Below are 18841 nucleotides of genomic sequence, written 5' to 3' on the forward strand. Positions count from 1 at the left end.
CAGACCACTCCCTGCCGTCCTCAGCGTTCACAATGGCTTGTGTTTCAAAAGCTTGTACTGTGGGAAATTGCACTGTTCCAGCCAGTTTGTGATGGGGTAACCTGGATTGTGGCAGCTCCTCGGTCCCCTGTGGTTGTCTGTGTTTCTGTTGTGTTGTTCGTTCCCTGGGTGCCCATCTTGGGTGGGCATTTCTCTGATGTCTCTGTGTTCACGTCCCAGGTCTCGCTGCTGATTGCCTTCATCTGCGTGAGGAGCTCTCTGTGGACCAGCTACAGTGCCTACAGCTACTTTGAAGTGGTCACCATTTGCAACTTGATCATGATTCTCGCCTTTTACCTGGTCCACCTCTTCCGCCTGTACCGCGTGCTCACCTGTATCAGCTGGCCCCTGTCGGTAAGGGAGTGGCCGGGCCTGCTCTCGGCTTGCACGAGTCAGGATGCAGGCTGGGCACTGAGACCTGACGGAGTCCTTCCTGTCTGCCTACCCCGCCTCCTGCACCATCCTTGGCTGCTTCAGCTCTGAATTTCCCACTGTTGGGTGCACGTCTATGCCTCATGTCCCACTGGTTTCTAAAACTCACCTTCCAGCTACTAGAAGGCTGTGCCTCTCACCTCAGTGCTTGTTTTCTCAAGTGACAGAAAATGGGCTGTGTGTGTGTGTGACTTGGAGGAGGAACATAGAAGGAAGAAGCTGATAGGGGTAATGGGTATTTACACTGTGTGAGTATTGATAAGATTTGTCAGCTAAAGTGGACTGGCAGAGTCTGAGGAAACATGTCAGAAGTTGCTAGGGTTTTTTCTTCCCACTATGTTCTTTTTAAAAACAGCTTTATTGATATATAGTTCACATGTCATACAATTACCCATTGAAGTGTACAATTCAATGAATTTTAGTGTATTCCCAGACTTGTGTAACCATTACCTCAGTTATTTTTAGAATGTTTTCATCACCTCAAAAAGAAACTCTGTACCCTTTAGCTGTTACCTACTATCCCTCATCACCTCCAGCCCTGAGCAACTACTAATTGGCTTCCTGCCTCTGTAACTTTTCCTGTTCTGGACATATCATATAAATGGACACATATATTTGGTCTTCTGTGACTAGCTTCTTTCATTTAGTAGAGGGTTTTCATGGTTGATCTATGTTGTAGCATATATCAGTACTTCATTTCGTTTTATAGCTAATATTCCATGGAAAGGATATACCACATTTTGTTTATTCATTCATCATTGATGGACATGTGGCAATTATGAATTTCCACCTTTTGTCAATTATGAATCATGTTGCTATGAACATTTTGTGTACAAATTTTGTGTGTGGACATATTTTCATTTTGCTTGGGAATATACCTAAGAGTGGAATTGCTGGGTCACATGGTAACTATGTTTAATTGTTTGAGGAACTGCCAGACTGTTTTCCAAAGTGGATGTACCACTTTACATTCCTAGCAGTGGTGTATAAAGGTTCGAATTTTTCCACATCCTTGTCAACATTTGTTATTTCGGACTTTGAGATTTTATTCCAGTGAGTGTGAAGTTACAGCTTGTGGTTTTGATTTGCATTTCTCTGATGACTAACGGTGTTAGTCATCTTTCATGTGCTTTTTGGCCATTTGTATATTTTCTTTAGAGAAATGTCTTTTCAGATCCTTTGCCAATTTTTTGATTAAGTTATCTTTTTATTATTGAGTTGTAAGAGTTCTTTGTATATTCTAGTTAAATGTCCTTTATCAGATATTTTCTCCCATAATTTTTTCTTTTTCTTTTCTTTTTGTCTTTACTTTCTTGATAGTATCTGTTAAAGGACAAGTTTTTTATTTTGATGAAATCTAATTTATATTTTTCTTTTGTTGTTTATGGTTTTGGTATAATATCTAAAAAGCCATTGCCAATTCAAGATCATGAAGATTCACCTCTGTGTTTTCTTTTAAGCCTTCCATACTTTTAACTCTTACATTTAGGTGTTGGATCCATTTTGAGTTAATTTTTGCGTATAGTATGAAGCAAGGATTCAGCTTCATTCTTTTGCATGTGAATATCCTGTTGTCCCAGTTATCTGTTGGGAAGGCTGTTCTTTCTCCCGTTGAGTGGTCTTGGCAGCTTGTTGAAAATTAGTTGGCCATAAACGCATGGATTTATTCTTGGACTCTCAACTCTGTTGCACTGATCTTATTATACCACCTTGATCACTATGGATTTGCAGTAAGTTTTGAAATTAGGAAGTGTGACTCTTCCCATTTGTCCTCTTTTTTCAGGATTGTTTTGGATTTTTGCCATTCCATATGAACTTTAGAATCAGCTTTTCAGTTTCTACAAAGAAGTCACCTGGGATTCTAATACGAATTGCATTGAATCGGTAGATAAGTTTGGAGAGTATTACCATTTTAACAATATTAAGTCATGATCCATGAACATGGGAGGTTTTCCCATTTGTTTAGATCTTTTAAAATTTCTTGGGCTTCCCTGGTGGCGCAGTGGTTGAGAGTCCGCCTGCCGATGCAGGGGAAGCGAGTTTGTGCCCCGGTCCGGGAAGATCCCACATGCCGTGGAGCGGCTGGGCCCGTGAGCCATGGCCGCTGAGCCTGCGCGTCCGGAGCCTGTGCTCCGCAACGGGAGAGGCCGCAACAGTGAGAGGCCCGCGTACCGCAAAAAAAAAAAAAAAGAAAAAGAAAAATTCTTTCAACAATGTTTTGTAGTTTTCAGAGTATGAGTTTTATACTATTTTTGTTTAGTGTGTTCCTAAGTATCTTATCCTTTTTATACTATTTCAACTGTAATTATTAATTTCATTTTTGGAGTGTTCATTGCAAGTGGATAGAAATACAATTGATTTCTGTATATTGATCTTGTAGCCTCAATCTTGTTGAAATCATTTATTAGATCTAATAGATTGTTAGTGGATTCCTTAGGATTTTCAAATCTATCTATAAGAGCATACCATCTGTGAATGGAGACAGTTTTACATTCCTTTCCAATCTAGATGCTTTTTGCTTCATTTTCTTGGCTCATTGCAAGAAATTAGTTGAATGTTGCATTAAAGTGGCAAGAGCAGATATCATTATCTTGTTCCTGATTTTAGGAGGAAAGCACTCATCTTTTATCATTAAATATGATGTTAGGTGGGGGTTTTGTAGGAGGTTTATCAAATAGAAAAACTTACCTTCTAGTCCTACTTTGTTGTTTCCATCATGAAAGGGTGTTAGAATCTGTCAAAGGCTTTTTCTTTGTCTATTGAGATAGTCATGTAGGTTTTCCCCCCAGGATTCTGTTAATATGGCATATTACATTGATATTCACATGTGTAACTAACTTTGCATTCCCGGGACAAATTCTGATTGGCTGTGGTGTATAATTCAGTTTATGTGTAGCTGGATTTGGTTTGCTAGGATTTTTGCGTTTGTATTCATAAGATATATTATTGGTCTTTAGTTTTCCTGTGATGTCTTTGGTTTTGTTACTAGGGTAATATTGCCCTCATAGAATGATCTGGGAAGTGTTCCCTCCTCTTGTGTTCTTTAGAAGAGTTTGGGAAGAGTTGGAATTGATTCTTCTCTAAATGTTTGGTAGAATTCTGCAGTGAAGCCACCTGGTCCTGAGCTTTTCTTGTGGGTAGTGTTTTTATTATTAATTCAAATTCTACTTATTATAAATTTTATTCAGATTATTCCTACTTGAGTCATTTTCAGTAGCATGTCTTTCTAGGAATATCTCCATTTCATCTAAGTTATCTAACTTATTGGCATATGATTGATCATAATATTCTTTTAAAATCCTTTTTATCTCTAACACCAGTAGTGATGTCCCCGCTTTTATTTATTTATTTGTGGCCACACCTCTTTGCTTGTGGGACCTTAGTTTTGAGATCAGGGATTGAACCCAGGCCCCAGCAGTGAAAGCACTGAGTCCTAACCACTGGATCACCAGGGGATTCCCGTCTGTCTTTCATTTCTGATTCTGGTCATTTGAATGTTTTCTTTTTTTTTCTTGATCAGTCTAGCTAAAGGTTTCTCTATTCTGTTGACCTTTTCAACGAACCAGCTATTGATTTCATTCATTTCCTCTATTTTTCTTCCGTTCTCTGTATCATTCATTTGTGCTCCAATCTTTATTTCCTTCTTTCTTCTTGCTTTAGGTTTAGTTTGCTTTCCTTTTTCCAGTGTCTTAAGGTAAAGGTTAGGTTATTAATTTGAAACCTTTCTTCATTTTTAATATAAGCCTTGACAGCTATAAATTTCTCTCGGGGGCGCACCCCACTGTCAGTGGCCCTAAGCCCCAGTTCTCCTCTGATCTGGCGTTCGTGGGGAGGGGAAAGGATGAGGCGAAGCATTCCTTTGTTGTCGAATGATAGAGGCCTCGCCTCATCCAGGGCCTGCAAAGACCCCATTTTATCATGGAGAGTGAATGGGGCAGAAATGGATGCCCCTGTGGACCCAAGGGAAGCAAAGGCAGCATCAGCCCTTCCTGCAGACCCCTCAGCAGTCTGGCCTGAGGGCACACTTCCAACAGAAAAGAAGAGGGAAGACAGAATGAGGACAAAACTGGGAGGACTTTTGTTCACGGAATGGGGAGACCCTCCAGGCAGCCACCAAAACCAGCACATTGCTAGCCCAGAACTTTCTCTGAAGCAGAAGAAAGGCACACATCTTTTTAAGGGGCTTTGCTTCTCAGAGCTGGAGCTTCATTTAAACTCTCCATCCTTGGAGTTAGAAGCAGCTCATTTGCTTGTTAGTAGCTTTGGCCGGAGGTCAAGGTACCGTGGACAGATTGACCTCAGGAGTGGAGTGGTCCTTAGGGGACATCTCTCCTCACCCGAGAAGCATCCTTTCTCTTTGTCGCCTCTCTTCCTGCCTGCCTGGCGTCTTTTCTCTCTTGTGTGGCCTCATCCTGGCTGGCCTTCCTTTCTCGTTGCCAGTGAGCTTCGCTGCTCCTGTCAGGGTGTTACAGGGAGAAGGGGAAGTGTCACTCCCTCCCCTCCATTCATCTCTCCTAACGCCCAGGTGCCTCTGAGAACCAGGAATGGAGCTCCCTACCCACTGCTCTGCTTTGTTTTTGCCCCCAGGAACTCCTGCACTATTTAATCGGTACCCTGCTTCTCCTAATCGCGTCCATCGTGGCAGCTTCCAAGAGTTACAACCAGAGCCGACTGGTGGCTGGAGCGGTGAGGACATTCTCCGGGAAGCGGCAGGAGTGAATTCCTGTTCCGAATGCTCATTTTCTTCCTCTCAGGGCAGCAAAGGGGTTGTTCTCTGGGGCCTTTCTTTCTCAGAATCAGTCCGGACCTTGATCCACCAGCAGTGGTCTCCAAATAGCCTTAAACTTGGGCCCACGGTGGAGGGTGTCAGAAGGTGGATGGGCAGGGCTGTTACGAACTCAAATGGCCCCAGCGGCCCAGGCCTCTTTCTCTTACAGCCACTCCTTAAATCACGGGCAAGTAGGTTTTAATTCTCATGTTCACGCTGGTCATTTGCTCATGGCTGTCTCAGCCCCGTTCAGGGAAAGGTTCTGAGGCCTTTTTCCAGCCCAGGGGAACATTTTTGTGATCAGCTAGTGATAATCTGCCGTGAGTCCTAGCTTTGCCCTTCCTGACTTTTAACAGTATTCAGGCCAGGAAATAACACTCCTATACCTTTCATAGGTGAAAATTGACCCATCTGCTAACATGAATAGAAGTAGCATGGAAATGGACAAAACATAGTGCTATGGGAGCTATATATATTTATCACACAGATACACATATGTGTATATACATTATTGTAAAAAGATCTATAGATTGCTGTCATCTGATTTCTGATTTAGCTAATTGTTTACAGTTTGGAAGTCTGTAGGCCAGAACTGATTTGCCTCACTTTTCAAATGAGTTTTAAGAAAAGCTCTCTGTGTGGTAGTCACTCACTTCCGCACGGTACCAAAATTCTCTGGACTTTGGGCCAAGAGTGGGTGAGTGCCTGGAATTCCACGGAGGGGTGGAGTCTGCATGGGGCAGAAGGTCACCGCGGAGGGGCAGCCAAACCCCTGAGCACTCTTGCCCCCTAAGCACCTTCCCCCCCTCCCCAGGCAGTTTCCAAGAAGAGGAATGGTTGCCCCCTGCCCAGCTGCAGGCAGGCTGGCGGAGGGGGGGACAGAAGAGCTTGGCGCCCGCTGTGTTTCAGGACCACGCGGGGAGATTCCCACTGGGTTTCCTCATTGAGGTGGCACATGACAATGTTAGCCCTGGAATCCCAGTAAACCCCATTTGTCGTACACGATCTCTGTGCCTAGGACCAAGCATGGGCCGGGCGAGGGGCCAGGAGAAATGAAAAGACATGGTCCCTGCTGATGAGAAAGTGGTGATCTAGCTTAGGAGGCCAGGGCACATGAAACAATGAGCACACAAGGCACTGTCATCCAGAGGAGCATTGTGTAGCCTGATAATAAACTGTTCAGTTATGCAGTGTGGACAGTTGGAGACTGGGATGGTGTATAATGTGCTAATTGTGCGGAACAGACAATGAGAGGCCAGGACAGGCTCTAATAGGCTGATTATGTGGTGCAGACAATTGGTACAAAAGGAGGCACGGCAGTGGACGGGGTCGGGGGTGGGGTGACGGGCAGCCATGTGTGGAAACCAGCAGCTAGGTTGGATGATCCCGCGCTTGGTCTGGCTGCTCCTGGGCTGGACCTCAGGGAGCTCCCAGCCGTGCACTTGGAGGGCCCGAGGACACCTGGGCAACAGGCAAGCAGAGGTGGACTCTGGGCTCAGATCTCTGGTCTGGCCCTTGCTGGCTCCACATTCCTGGGCTGAAGAGTTGACCTCCTGTCCCTGGTTTCTTGAGCTGAAAAATGAGGGGGGAGAGGTAACAGCCGTGCCCACCTGGCAGAGCTGTGCGGGTTCCTTTAAAGGGCTTAGAACACTGCCTGGTACGAAGTAAGTGCTCAGTCAGTGTTAGCTGCTGCAGCTGCCAGTGTTGTTGACAAGTCAGGAGAGGCTGCAGGCTTCCAAGTTCCAGGCAGAGACACCTGAGTCCCTGTCTGCTTCTTGCTCCATCATTTAATGAGCCACCGTGAGGCCCTTTCCTTATCACAAATGAGGCGGCTGCTCTGGGCTAGGTGCTCACAGCTGAGCACAGAAAGGAAAGGAGCGCTGCCTGAACTTATTTCAGCCTAATGTTACTTAAATACATGCAAACCTAAGACTAGGTATTGGGGTCTCAGCTTCTGGCTCCGACACAGCTGTAAAGCCAGCCAGACAGAAAGCCTTTCTGGATGAAGTGCAGATGATGCTACCACACCCAAGAAAATCCATTTGAACGTTAATGTGTTAAAAACCCAAATTAAAATGTACCGTTCCTCCTTTTTCTGTCTTATTAGCCCAGGATAATTAAAGTCCGGTGGCTTGGCCCCAGCTCGGTTGTAAACATAAATCCGAGCGTGGGCAGGTAGCTGCCTAGAGAAGAGGCGAGGGGTGGCAACCGGAGGCCTGACTGTGTCCCAGCTGTGGGCCCGGCCAGGGCCCGGGCGTCACCTCCACACCTGAGCGAGGACAGGTGGCCGGGTCACTTGAGTCCCTGAGCTCCCTCCCAGCCACAGCTGGTGTAGGAAACAGGCCCAGGGATGAGCAGGGTGATGAAGGGTGACTGCCCGAGTGACTGCCCTTGGCCTGGGCGCCCGCTGCCCCCTTTCTCCCGTGCAGATCTTCGGCTTCCTGGCCACCTTCCTCTGCCTGGCGAGTGTGTGGCTGTCCTACAAGATCTCGTGCGTGACCCAGTCAACAGGTGAGTTCTGGTCTGAAAACAGATGACCAAGAAGGTTCCCTCTGCTCAGGCACGGGAGGACACAGGCTCTGGAGGTCGGCAGTAGGGGACCACCCTGCTGCAGAGGACCCTCTGCTCCGTCTCGTCTCCACAGCGCCCAGGGGCACCCTGACATCTACGTCTCTGATGGACAAGCGTTTTCTTTAAATGAGTTTCCTAATGACAAAAATAAAATGTAGTACATTTAGAAAATCGAAATAAGAAAAAGAAATTTAAAAAAATAAAAACCATTATCACAGTACCCAGAAATAGCACCTGCTGGGTGTCTCTCCCTCCTGCATTTCCTCTCTGAGTATATATATATATATAGAGAGAGATGTGCTTGTTTTGTTTGTTTGGCTGCCCCGTGCGGCTGGCAGGATCTTAGTTCCCCCACCAGGGAGCGAAACCATGCTCCCTGCAGTGGAAGCACGGAGTCTTAACCACTGGACCTCCAGGGAAGTCCCAACACCTGTGCATTTATTAAAGGATCAGAGTTCATGTATTATTTTGTAACCTTCTCTTCTGCTCCTACCTAGCCTCCTGTCAGGCACTTTCCCCACATCATTAGGTGTCCTTCTCTGGCATCCTTCGTGGCTCCACGGTGTTGCACTGGCTCCATTGCATGTCAGTGCCGTAGTTTACTTGTCTCCTATTTGGGGGCATTATGCTTGTTTTTTTTTTTTTTTTTAAATTCTTTCCTACTAAACAGTGCTGTAATGAATATCCTTGTAAATATATGCCTATACACACACTTAATATATTTTATCTTTAGAATAAATTTCTAGAAATAGAACTGCTGAAAATCAAACCAGCTATTTCAGTTAATTTACTTCTTTCTTTGATCCAGCACTTCCTTTCTTCTTTTTCTTTGTTTTTTAAAAATACATTTAAAATATCGAAGCACCTTACCTTGCCCAGCAGAGAGGTTGCCAACAGCAGCGCTTCAATCTTAATGGTCCCACTGGCAAAAAGCTAACAGAAGGCTAGGTGAAAGGAGCCAGTCACCAAAGACCGCATATTGTAGGATTCCATTTAGGAAAAATGTCCAAAATAGACAAATCCACAGAGACAGAGAGTAGGGTAGTGGTTGCTTAGGGCTGGCGGGAGGGTATACAGGGGTGACTGCGCATGCCTGTGGTGCTTCTTTTGGAAGTGATGAGAATGTTCTAAAATTGGGGTAGCTGCACAATTCTGTGAATATAGGGCAAACGGCGGAATTGAACACTTTAAATGGGTGAACTGTATGGTATATGAATTATATGTCTGTGAAGCTGTTTAAGAAAAATTGATGAAAAAAGAATGCGAAAAAGTTAATAGGTAATGTCTAAAAGTAATCTGTAAGTATACATATACTAGGTAAAATTACGGAGGAAGAGCCAAAACAAACAGCTGAAGAAGTTACAGTACCTCTGAGGAAGAGGCCTGGGGTGGAGAGGAGCAGGGAGAGGAATCATCGTTCCCACGGGAAGTGGTGCGGACGGGGGGGGGGGGGGGGGGGAGGCAGCGCATGCGCAGCCGTGGGGCGAGCTCTCCCAACTCTGCCGCTTCCTTCCCCAGATGCCGCCGTCTGATGCCCTAACAGCCCGCCAGCCCTGTAGGAGGCGCTGCAGGACGTGTGACCCACGCTGATGGAGGGGCTTGAGCCGGCGGCCGCAGGAGAGACCGGGGTTTGGGTCCCTGGGCCGGTGGGTGCGGGACGGGCCCTTCCTCCGGCTCCTGAGCGGGTCCAGCCTCTCTCGCCAGCCTTCTTCACTTCCTCAGAGAATATTCCTCCCCTTCCGGGAAAGAAAAGCAGCCTCCAGGGAAATCTGATCTCTCCCTCCTGCTTTAGAACAGCCTCAGGGACTGATGCCCCCCTCCCCCCGTTAAGGTGAAGGGGTGGTGTTTGAATACTCTGCCGAACCCTTCCCCTCTCCCCAGACCTCCAAGGGGCGTCTTGTGAAAACACAGCCACCTCCTAATTTATCTCGCTTGGAAATCTGGTCTTGAAGGTACCCTCTTTCTTAAAGTGAGGCTTACGGGAACACCATGCTGTCAGCCTGCCCCCAAATAGGAGATCTTGGCTCCCTTCCTGTTGTTACCATTGTGTACGTGTTTATGTGTTTTTAAATAAAATGTTGACTTGGCTAATTGCAGAAGGATTTCTTATTAAGTTAGAAGAAGGCTGTGAAGTGAGCGCTACCTGGAGGCCCACTGGAGGTAAGAGGAGCAGAGGGTGCAGATGGTCCTGGCCTCTCAAGATTTGAGTATTTTCTTTCTTTTTTTATAAATTATTTAATTTTGGCTGCGTTGGGTCTTCGTTGCTGGGCGCGGGCTTCCTCTAGTTGCGGAGAGCAGGGGCTACTCTTCCATGCGGTGCGCGGGCTTCTCGTTGCGGTGGCTTCTCTTGTTGCGGAGCACTGGCTCTAGGCGCGCAGGCTTCGGTAGTTGTGGCGCACAGGCTTAATTGCTCCGCGGCATGTGGGATCTTCCCGGACCAGGGGTCGAACCTGTGTCCCCTGCATTGGCACGCGGATTCTTAACCACTGCGCCACTAGGGAAGTCCTTGTGTATTTTCAAAGTAAATTGATATAAAGGGTGGAAACCAGTACTGTTTACACAAGACTCAAAAGCAACACAGGCAGCCTTTAAAAAGAGGGCAGTTCTGACACATGCTACCCCATGGATGAATAAGCCAGACACAAAAGGACAAATACTGTATGATTTTAGTTACACGAGGTGCATACCGTAGGCAGAATTCAGAGAGACAGGAAGTAAAATGGTGGTTGGTTGCCAGGGTCTGGAGGGAGGGGGCCCTGGTGTGAATGTTTAATGCGTACAGTTTCCATTTGGGAAGATGAAAACATTCTGGTTGGGACTTCCATGGTGGTCCAGTGGTTAGGACTCTGTGCTTCCACTGCAGGGGATACAGGTTTGATCCCTGGTCGGGGAACTAAGATCCCACATGCCGAGAAGCCAAAAAAAAAACCAAAGCATTCTGGAGATGGACGGTGGTGATGGCTGCATAATAATCTAAATGTAATTAACGCCACTGCGCTGTATAACTAAAAATTGTTAAAACGGTTAACTTTTATGTTACGTATATTTTACCACAATTTTTTCTTTTTTTAAAGCAATGCAGGACCTTCTGTGTAAGGCACCTAAGTAGCTGCAAAGCTACTTGGGAAATGGAGGAAGGCAGAGGTCCAATTACGCACACCCCACAGCAGGCACCACAGTCCAGCAGAGGCCAGCGCCGTGTTCTAACAGCTAAGCGTCGCAGGTCTAAAGGATACAGGCTGCAGGACGTGTGTGTCTTCTCTACACCAGGTGCTCTCTGGGGCTGCTCACCCAGGGGGAGTGCCCAGGCGTAAGCCAAACTCTGTCCCAGCACGGGGAGGTGACCCACTGAGCAGACGGCTGGGCAGGACCAAGCCAAGGTGTGAGAGGAGGGAAGACTGGACCCATGGGGGGAGGATGGGAGTCAGGTACCTGCCCCAAGGACCAAGAGCCAGCCTTGGCTCGTTGTGGCCACCGCAGGCCCAGGATAGGGTGTTGGCACCTGGGGCACTTGGGACACTGGGAGATGAGACCAGAGTGGGTCTGCCCACATCATCTCCCACGAGCGGGCAGCTCCTGGCCAGCAGAGACCTGGGTAGGAGGGCTGGACAGTGGGCTTGGTGCCCTTTGTCCTGCAGGCCTCTGCACAGGCGTTTTCTCACTACCCACAAGAAAGACTGCTGCTCAGAGAGGCTCTGGAAAACAGCTTAGCTGTGCTTCTCTCTGCAGGAGGTGGCGTGCAGCCATAGTACTGCCTCTTTCTCTGAGGGCCCCTCTAGGAAGCACATCTATCCTGAAGGTCGGGCCGTGGAGTAGGGTGACCCAAGGAGACAGCCGAGGGGAAGTGAGGTTAGGGCTAGAGCTGGGATTTGAGTCCAGGTCCTCTGGGGGGGCAGGCAGGGCGGGGCCAGAGCCAGCCTGTGCCAGCTGGTTTCCTCCACAGGTGGGTAGCCCTGGTGTCTGCAGGAGGCCCAGAGAAGGAAACAAGTGTGTTCTTTTTTTTTTTTAAATAAATTTATTTATTTATTTTTGGCTGTGTTGGGTCTTTGTTTCTGTGCGAGGGCTTTCTCTAGTTGCGGCGAGCGGGGGCCACTCTTCATCGCGGTGCGCGGGCCTCTCACTATCGTGGCCTCTCTTGTTGCGGAGCACAGGCTCCAGATACGCAGGCTCAGTAGTTGTGGCTCACGGGCCCAGTTGTTCCACGGCATGTGGGATCTTCCCAGGCCAGGGCTCGAACCCGTGTCCCCTGCATTGGCAGGCGGATTCTCAACCACTGCGCCGCCAGGGAAGCCCCACAAGTGTGTTCTTGACGGAGGCCCTGGCCTGACACAGCCCTTGTGCTGCAGTGGGCCTGGCGGCTTCTCTTCCAGACATGGTGACCTGCTCGGCCCTTAGCCTGGGCCTCCAGCCAGGATGCTCAGGTGACCCAGAGCTGTCCCACTCCCTGTGCCACCACCTCCCAGGCCTCTTCCTTAGCAAGGATAGCTAACTTCTGTTGCCATGGAGACACCGCAGACCTTTGGGCCCCTTCTCAGTCCCATCTTTTTCCCACTGTAGTGGTTTCTGAACTGCAGCCTGTGAACTCTCACAGGTGCTCCGAGGAGCTCACAGATGTCGATTTTATGTGCAAAATAATGTTAACATCTTAAAACGCACACTCTTCGTTATCAGTGGCAAACACTGAAAGGTGGGAACCCCTGGGCCGGCCGTGCTCCAGCACAGACTTCCTGGTTTCATGCAGCCCTCGGGGAAGGCTGGCCTTGCACCTGGACTGGTCCAGGGAGACGCCAGGAGTGGGAGGTGAGTGGCTGAGAACCTTCCACGACGTCCTGGGCGAGCCAGGCTTCCTCCAACTCCTGCCACCAGCACCAAGCAGTGGAATGAATGGAAGATGAGGCTACAGCCCCAGTTAGCTCCTTCCTCCAAATCATACGCTTTTCAAATTAATCCCATTACTCTTCTAGACTCACTTCATAATAAGTCAATGTTACAAACGTAAATGAGTAATTTATATGAACACTATATTTCCTGTTTTATATAGTGGAATTTCATGGGGGATTTTGATTGAGAAAGGGGATTTCTCTGCTTTAAAAAAGAAAAAAAAGTCAGGCACCCCCTGCACTGAAGGGAGCTGCTAGGCTGCCCACGGGGCACCAGACAAATGGACACAGCGACCGGCCCAGGTTGGAGGGGGCAGGACACCGGGAGAAACTTCCTCAGGAGACCGCGGTGAGAATACCTGGTGCCTCTGGACCTTGTAAGGAGACTGAGGCCACTGGTGGCTTGTTGAGGATTTACTGTAATTTTCTGTATAGATAAGTAATTATGCCCAAAAAAAGACCATGATTAATATATAAAATTGTGCAAAAGAGGAAATGCTATGGTATGAAGCGTTGCGCAGGGCTCAGTTCTGAAGAGTGATAGCCGCCAGGAAAATGGGCACTCTATTGATCTGACCAAAACTGTAAAAAGGAAAAAGAAACCCTCATGCTCCAAGTGACTGAGCGAAGTGGAAATCTGGATTTTTAGGCCAAACAAAACTTGCGTGGGGCTGGCTGCGGCCTGCGGGCCCCAGGTTTACTACCCCGCCCCGGGGCGGCGGTGCTGGGGCGGGTGGGCGCGGGGGGCGGGGCGAGGGGAGACGCAGGAAGTCAGCTGCTTCCTCCCGACCGCTGGGCCGGGGCGGGTCCTCCCCGGGGAGCGGGAGCGGGGTCCCCAGCCCGAGGCGCGCTGCCCGGCGCCGCCGCGGCTCCCCGGGGGCTCGGCCTGCCTTTCAACGGGAAACTCACCGGGCCCCGCAGGTGGCCGCCCGCGCCCGCAGCGCCGCCTTTTGGTGGCCGCGGGGAGCCCAGTTCGTCCGACTCCAGGGTTCGGGAACAGAAGCACAACTTGCACGTTTTATTTGGACTTCAGGCGCTCAGATGAATCATAATCCTCTGGTTCGTGACCGCAGCCTCCATTTAACTGTAACTACACGCTTCCCATTCCCCCGCCCTGGTCCTCTTCTCTTCCGAATCTACCATCCACCACACCTTTGCTTTTCTTATTACGTAATTCTAGCGTCGCTTGATGTATTGCCTAAGAAGTGCAGCTAAGCATGGCATTTATGAAACCCCAAGCTGTATGTCATCCTTCACGCAGTGTTGCTGTAACAGACACCGCCTTTTAGGAAGCACTGGACATCCTCTTGCCCCCCCATCTCTTAATCCCCCCTGCGTGCCTGCCCTGCAAGAGCTGTGACCAGTTTCACTCCAGCGCAACCACGGAGCTGGGCTGCACGCTTCACTGACAGTTCTTGACTGTCACACCAGAGCTTTACTGTGGTCGCCGCCAGGGGTGTCCAGCCCGCAGGTGCAGGAGTTCCTGCCCCGTGGGGTGATGCTGGCTAATGGGACATAGGAGTCAGTGGATACATTTGTCCTCCTTCTCTCCCGGGACAGACTGTCCTGAGGCAGGTTTTATACAGTGTCTCCAAGGACAGTCCCGTGGGACCATGCAAATGATCACACAGGGTGGTCCACTCGGCAGCGCATCCTCCTACTGGCTGGTTCTCTCTACTTCCCGGCTTCACTGCCCACGTAGATGGTTCATCTGGATCTGTGGTTACAAGCCGACAATATGCGGCAGCTGCACCGACAGCCTTACTCAGGGGCAGCCTCAGAAGGCGGTAGTGGAGATTGGCGGCCCCAGTGGCCAGAGCTCTGAGCATCTGACTCATCCAAGGAAAGAAAATACACAGCCTCAAGGGGGCAGTGAACGGCCAGGGACCCCAAGAAGTGGGTTGACAGAAAGCCACTAAGATTCTCAGATGATCGAGTCGTTTGAACAAGAGGTGAGTCACCTACCAAATAAAAATCCTGGGTAATGAGGCCACTGAATGCCGGGAAGAAGGCAGCCCAGGAAAACTCCTGCACAGATGCATCTATTTTACGACTAAAAGCCAAGTCAGGTGATTGACAGCCTTAAAGGGGCGGGCGGAGCGGACCAGCAGAGGCAGAAACCTGGAGCGAGCCCACGGCTCCTGTGCAGCAAAGAACTACTCAGCGGATAAACTATCTCAGGCCGGATAAACTACAGCCACGAGACAAGCAGGGACAAGACTCAGGTACAGGATCGGGTGGCGGGATTCATCCCCACCCAAGGGGAAGCCCTACTATTCCTAAACTCTATTATAGATACTGCCTGTAGTTTCGTGGGGTTTTGGTTGGTTGGTTTGGGTCTGGACTGTGCTTGCTGCTCTTCTGTAAGAACCTGCTCACGGGATCCGTTCATTGCATCCACTGTTGGTGGCTCATGTAAGGGGGTCAGAGGCAGAGCCGAGGACAGGGTTTCCCCATCAAGCTCGCCGAGCATTTGAAACAGTGCCTTTTCCTGGGAGAAGAAAAGGTACAAGGTCTTTTCACCCAAGGTTTCGGATGGCCAGGGGTGCTTCGCGTAGCTTCCAAGCTTCCTTAGAAGTTGCACCCTGCTGTCTGGCCGATGGAAGCTGGGAGTTTTACTGTGGACTCTGGGCGCTTAAATAAGAAGGTGGCCAATTTCATTTCCACAGTGCCTGACGTCTCCAAGGTGGATGGAGGTGCTGCTGCCATCATACCTGGCCCTTAGTTTGCAGCCTGGGGTACTGCTAACACTTTATTTTTTAAATGGGGGTGTTGGGGGTGAGGGACAGATGGAATCAGTTTGCCTTCACCTAGCACAGCACACAGCAGCACACTTATTGCCCTGAATTCTCCAGTGAGAGAGCATCAGTGGTTTGGACACACCTGGTATCATGTGAACTGTTGGTGGGTATGCAGGCATTGTAATGGCCCCACAGAGAAAACTACTTTGCTGCATCACCCAAGCACAGCTGATGAAAGACAGGTGGGCCTCTCAATGAGGACCAAATCCAAGTGACCTGCCTTCCAACTAACCATCTTGGGAGCTGCGTCACAGCCAAAGAGACATTTCACAATCGATTAAGGACAAACTTTGTCGTAGCCACTGCTTACCAAAAAAGGGGCCCCACCCCCAAACTGGCCACTCTGCATATTGGCTGTTGGAGACAGTAGTACATCCCCAACCTGGAAATATTCCCACAGCCTCCACCCCAAGTCGTCAGACATGTGGCCACCTTTGAATGAGGGCCCCAAATAAGCAACAATCTTGGAAGCCGTTTGGGCAGCAATGAAAGACGCCTTACCCTAGCACCTCTGTCTCCTTCAGACCTAGAGGAAGTACAGGTGTCTGTGACCAGCCGCACAGCTGAAGGGGGCCTTTGGTAATGCCCACTCCTCCAGTTCTCCTGGGACTCTGAGCTTTTGAACTTGAGAACTTTCTCCTACCGCTGAGAAGTGCCTGTGAGAATGACTGAGCTCTAATCAAAACAGCCTCCAACTTGACATCCTGCAATTCTGAACTAAATTCCATAGGTGGGAAAGTTCTATCATGAAAATATCATGGATCTTCCAATGAAGGCCGGCCCCTAAGCCTTTAACTAACTTTACAAACAGGTGTCTTCCCTACTGGGCTGCTGGTTTCATGAAGGCCAGCTGACAAGAATCAGTGACAAAGGAGCCCACCGACCTCCAAGGTGAGCAGGTCCTCTATGATGCTAGAGCCTTTCAGTGAGAGCAAACGGCCGATGGCCCACAGCAATGGATGCCCCTTGTGATGAGCTGAACTTAAGGTAGGACTTCTAGCCAGAGTGCACCCCCCCAGGATTTAATGAACAGTATCTGTATATAAGCTCATGGGCTGTCACTAATGGCCTAGCTGTAATGGTCAGGTCTTTGGGCCACCCAGGACTGGACTTGTAAAGACATACCACATATTGGGCGCATCCCCCTTGGAAACATAACTAATTACAGACTCAATATTTACATTATATGTATGCTTAGATGAAGCAACCACATCTAGAGAAAAGTGTTGAGACAAACATACGTGGAAAAAGCCAACATGTGTGGCCATCACCTCCACCACAGACCAGTGGACTGTGCTCAAGTCCACAATGAGTAAGCAACCACCATAAAGCTTGAGATGCCCAGTGAGAAATCATGCAAGCAACTCTTCACTGCAAAGACTTGTATTATTTGCCAACTATACCAGAGTCCTCAGTGATGACTTCCCCAGGGCCAGCTGGTCTGCTTCACCTATTTACAACTTGCACAAGGTGATTACCGCCTCTGTCTACCTGAGCTCCTAGGTACTCAAGGACTTTTGCGCCTGCTTTGACCTCAACAGATGAATGGGTGGATGTTTCATTTCATTCAAATCTATGTAGACAAACTTGGACACTTTGTCCCAGGTATTCTATGGCCACCTTCCTCTGCCCACTGTCTACTTACATTGGAAAATGGCAACTCCTGAGTCCAGAAAGGAGGAGGATGTGGCTCATCCCTGACGGGGGATGACAGATCTCAACTGATCAGGTGTGAACATGTCTGACCCCAGAAATACACGGAGGCCAAGGGGACATGAGTAACTTTTTTTTTGCCCCCTTTTACAAGTATGGACCAACAGTTTAAAATGTCCTTCCCCTAATCTTCTAGTTCTCGTGATGTTGAATATGTCACCCTCATCTAACCCAGCTGCAGGGCCCCAGGGCCAGGGGTGGATTAAGACAAATTTGGATGGCCCTGGAGGTTCGCTTCCTCCCTCATTTTGGTAGCTTATTGGAGAGATGACTCTAAAGGTCTGAGTTAGCCCAGTGGAAAAACATACTGATTCCAGCCTTTGAGTTTTTTTTTTTTAATTTTTATTGGAGTATAGTTGTTTTACAATGTTCTGTTAGTTTCTGCTGTGCAGCAAAGTGAATCAGTTATACATTTACATATATCCACTCTCTTTTAGATTTCCTTCCCATTTAGGTCACCACAGAGCACTGAGTTACCTGTGCTATACAGTAGTTTCTTATTAGTTATCTATTTTATACATAGTAGTGTATATATGTCAAGCCCAATCTCCCAGTTCATCCCACCTCCCCTTCCCCACTTGGTAACCATAAGTTTGTTTTCTACATCTGTGATTCTTTCTGCTTTGCAAATAAGTTCATTTGTACCATTTTTCTAGATTCCACATATAAGTGATATTATACGATGTTTGTCTTTCTCTTTCTGACTTACTTTGTATGACAATCTCTAGGTCCATCCATGTCACTGCAAATGGCATTATTTTGTTCTTTTTTATGGCTGAGTAATATTGCATTGTATATACCACACCTTCTTTATCCATTCCTCTGTCAATGGACATTTAGGTTGCTTCCATATCCTGGCTATTGTAAATAGCTGCAATGAACATAGGGGTGCATACATCCTTTTGAATTATGGTTTTCTCTGGATATATGCCCAGGAGTGGGATTGTCCAGCCCCTGAGCTCTTGAGGGTCTCCTTTTCCAATAAGGCCGCTCTTCCAGAGAGCTTCCATTCTTTGAGAGTTGAATGATTACTCGAGTGCTCCCTGTACCTTCTGTACATACACATGGGAGCACTGTGGGGTGGGGTCCCCCTCTGCCTGTAGTCTGTTCATGTCCCGAACAAACTATAGGCTAATGAAAGCTTAGGGAACTGCACACACTCAACTTCTAACCTGCTTGATCCCCCCCAATATGCCTTACTTATATCTGTACCAAGAGGCACAGTGTCATATTAAATTGGATATCTTTCCATATCAGTAGAGAATTTCTGTATTCCATTCAGTGAACGTATTCCCCTATAGATTCACATTTGAGGGAAAATAGCTTTTAATCAGAGGATGCCCATCAGGGTGGCAGCTACCATTCTTCGTTGTGAGGGCATGTGCCCAAGGAAGTAGAGACATGGGTGGGATGTTAAAACAGGATAAAACAGGGACCTGAAAAGCACTTTCCCTTTGGGGCTTGTCCCTCTTGCTTCTCCCACTGCCATGAGAACATGTTTGGGCCAGCCTGCTGGCAGGATGTGAGAGGCACATGGAGGAGGACCGGTTTCCCCTGTTGACAGGGAGATGACCCAGAAGCATGAGCTTCCAGCCAACAGCAAGCCTATGCCCAGACTTCAAGTCAGCCCTGCCAAG

General features: G+C 48.4%; 1 protein-coding gene across 1 annotated transcript in view; it reads left to right on the top strand.

The window, feature by feature from the left end:
• CMTM7 (CKLF like MARVEL transmembrane domain containing 7) overlaps positions 1–9920 on the top strand; it is a 42043-nt gene extending 32123 nt beyond the window's left edge. The window contains exons 2-5 of the mRNA XM_060021372.2: positions 220–393; positions 5059–5157; positions 7669–7750; positions 9329–9920. Coding sequence (XP_059877355.1) covers positions 220–393; positions 5059–5157; positions 7669–7750; positions 9329–9342 — 369 coding nt within the window. The 3' untranslated portion in view covers positions 9343–9920. The remainder of the gene's footprint in view (positions 1–219; positions 394–5058; positions 5158–7668; positions 7751–9328) is intronic.
• The last annotated feature ends 8921 nt before the right edge of the window (positions 9921–18841 follow it).

This window comes from Delphinus delphis, chromosome 10 (genome assembly GCF_949987515.2).
Source record: "Delphinus delphis chromosome 10, mDelDel1.2, whole genome shotgun sequence".
Taxonomy (NCBI): Eukaryota; Metazoa; Chordata; class Mammalia; order Artiodactyla; family Delphinidae; genus Delphinus; species Delphinus delphis.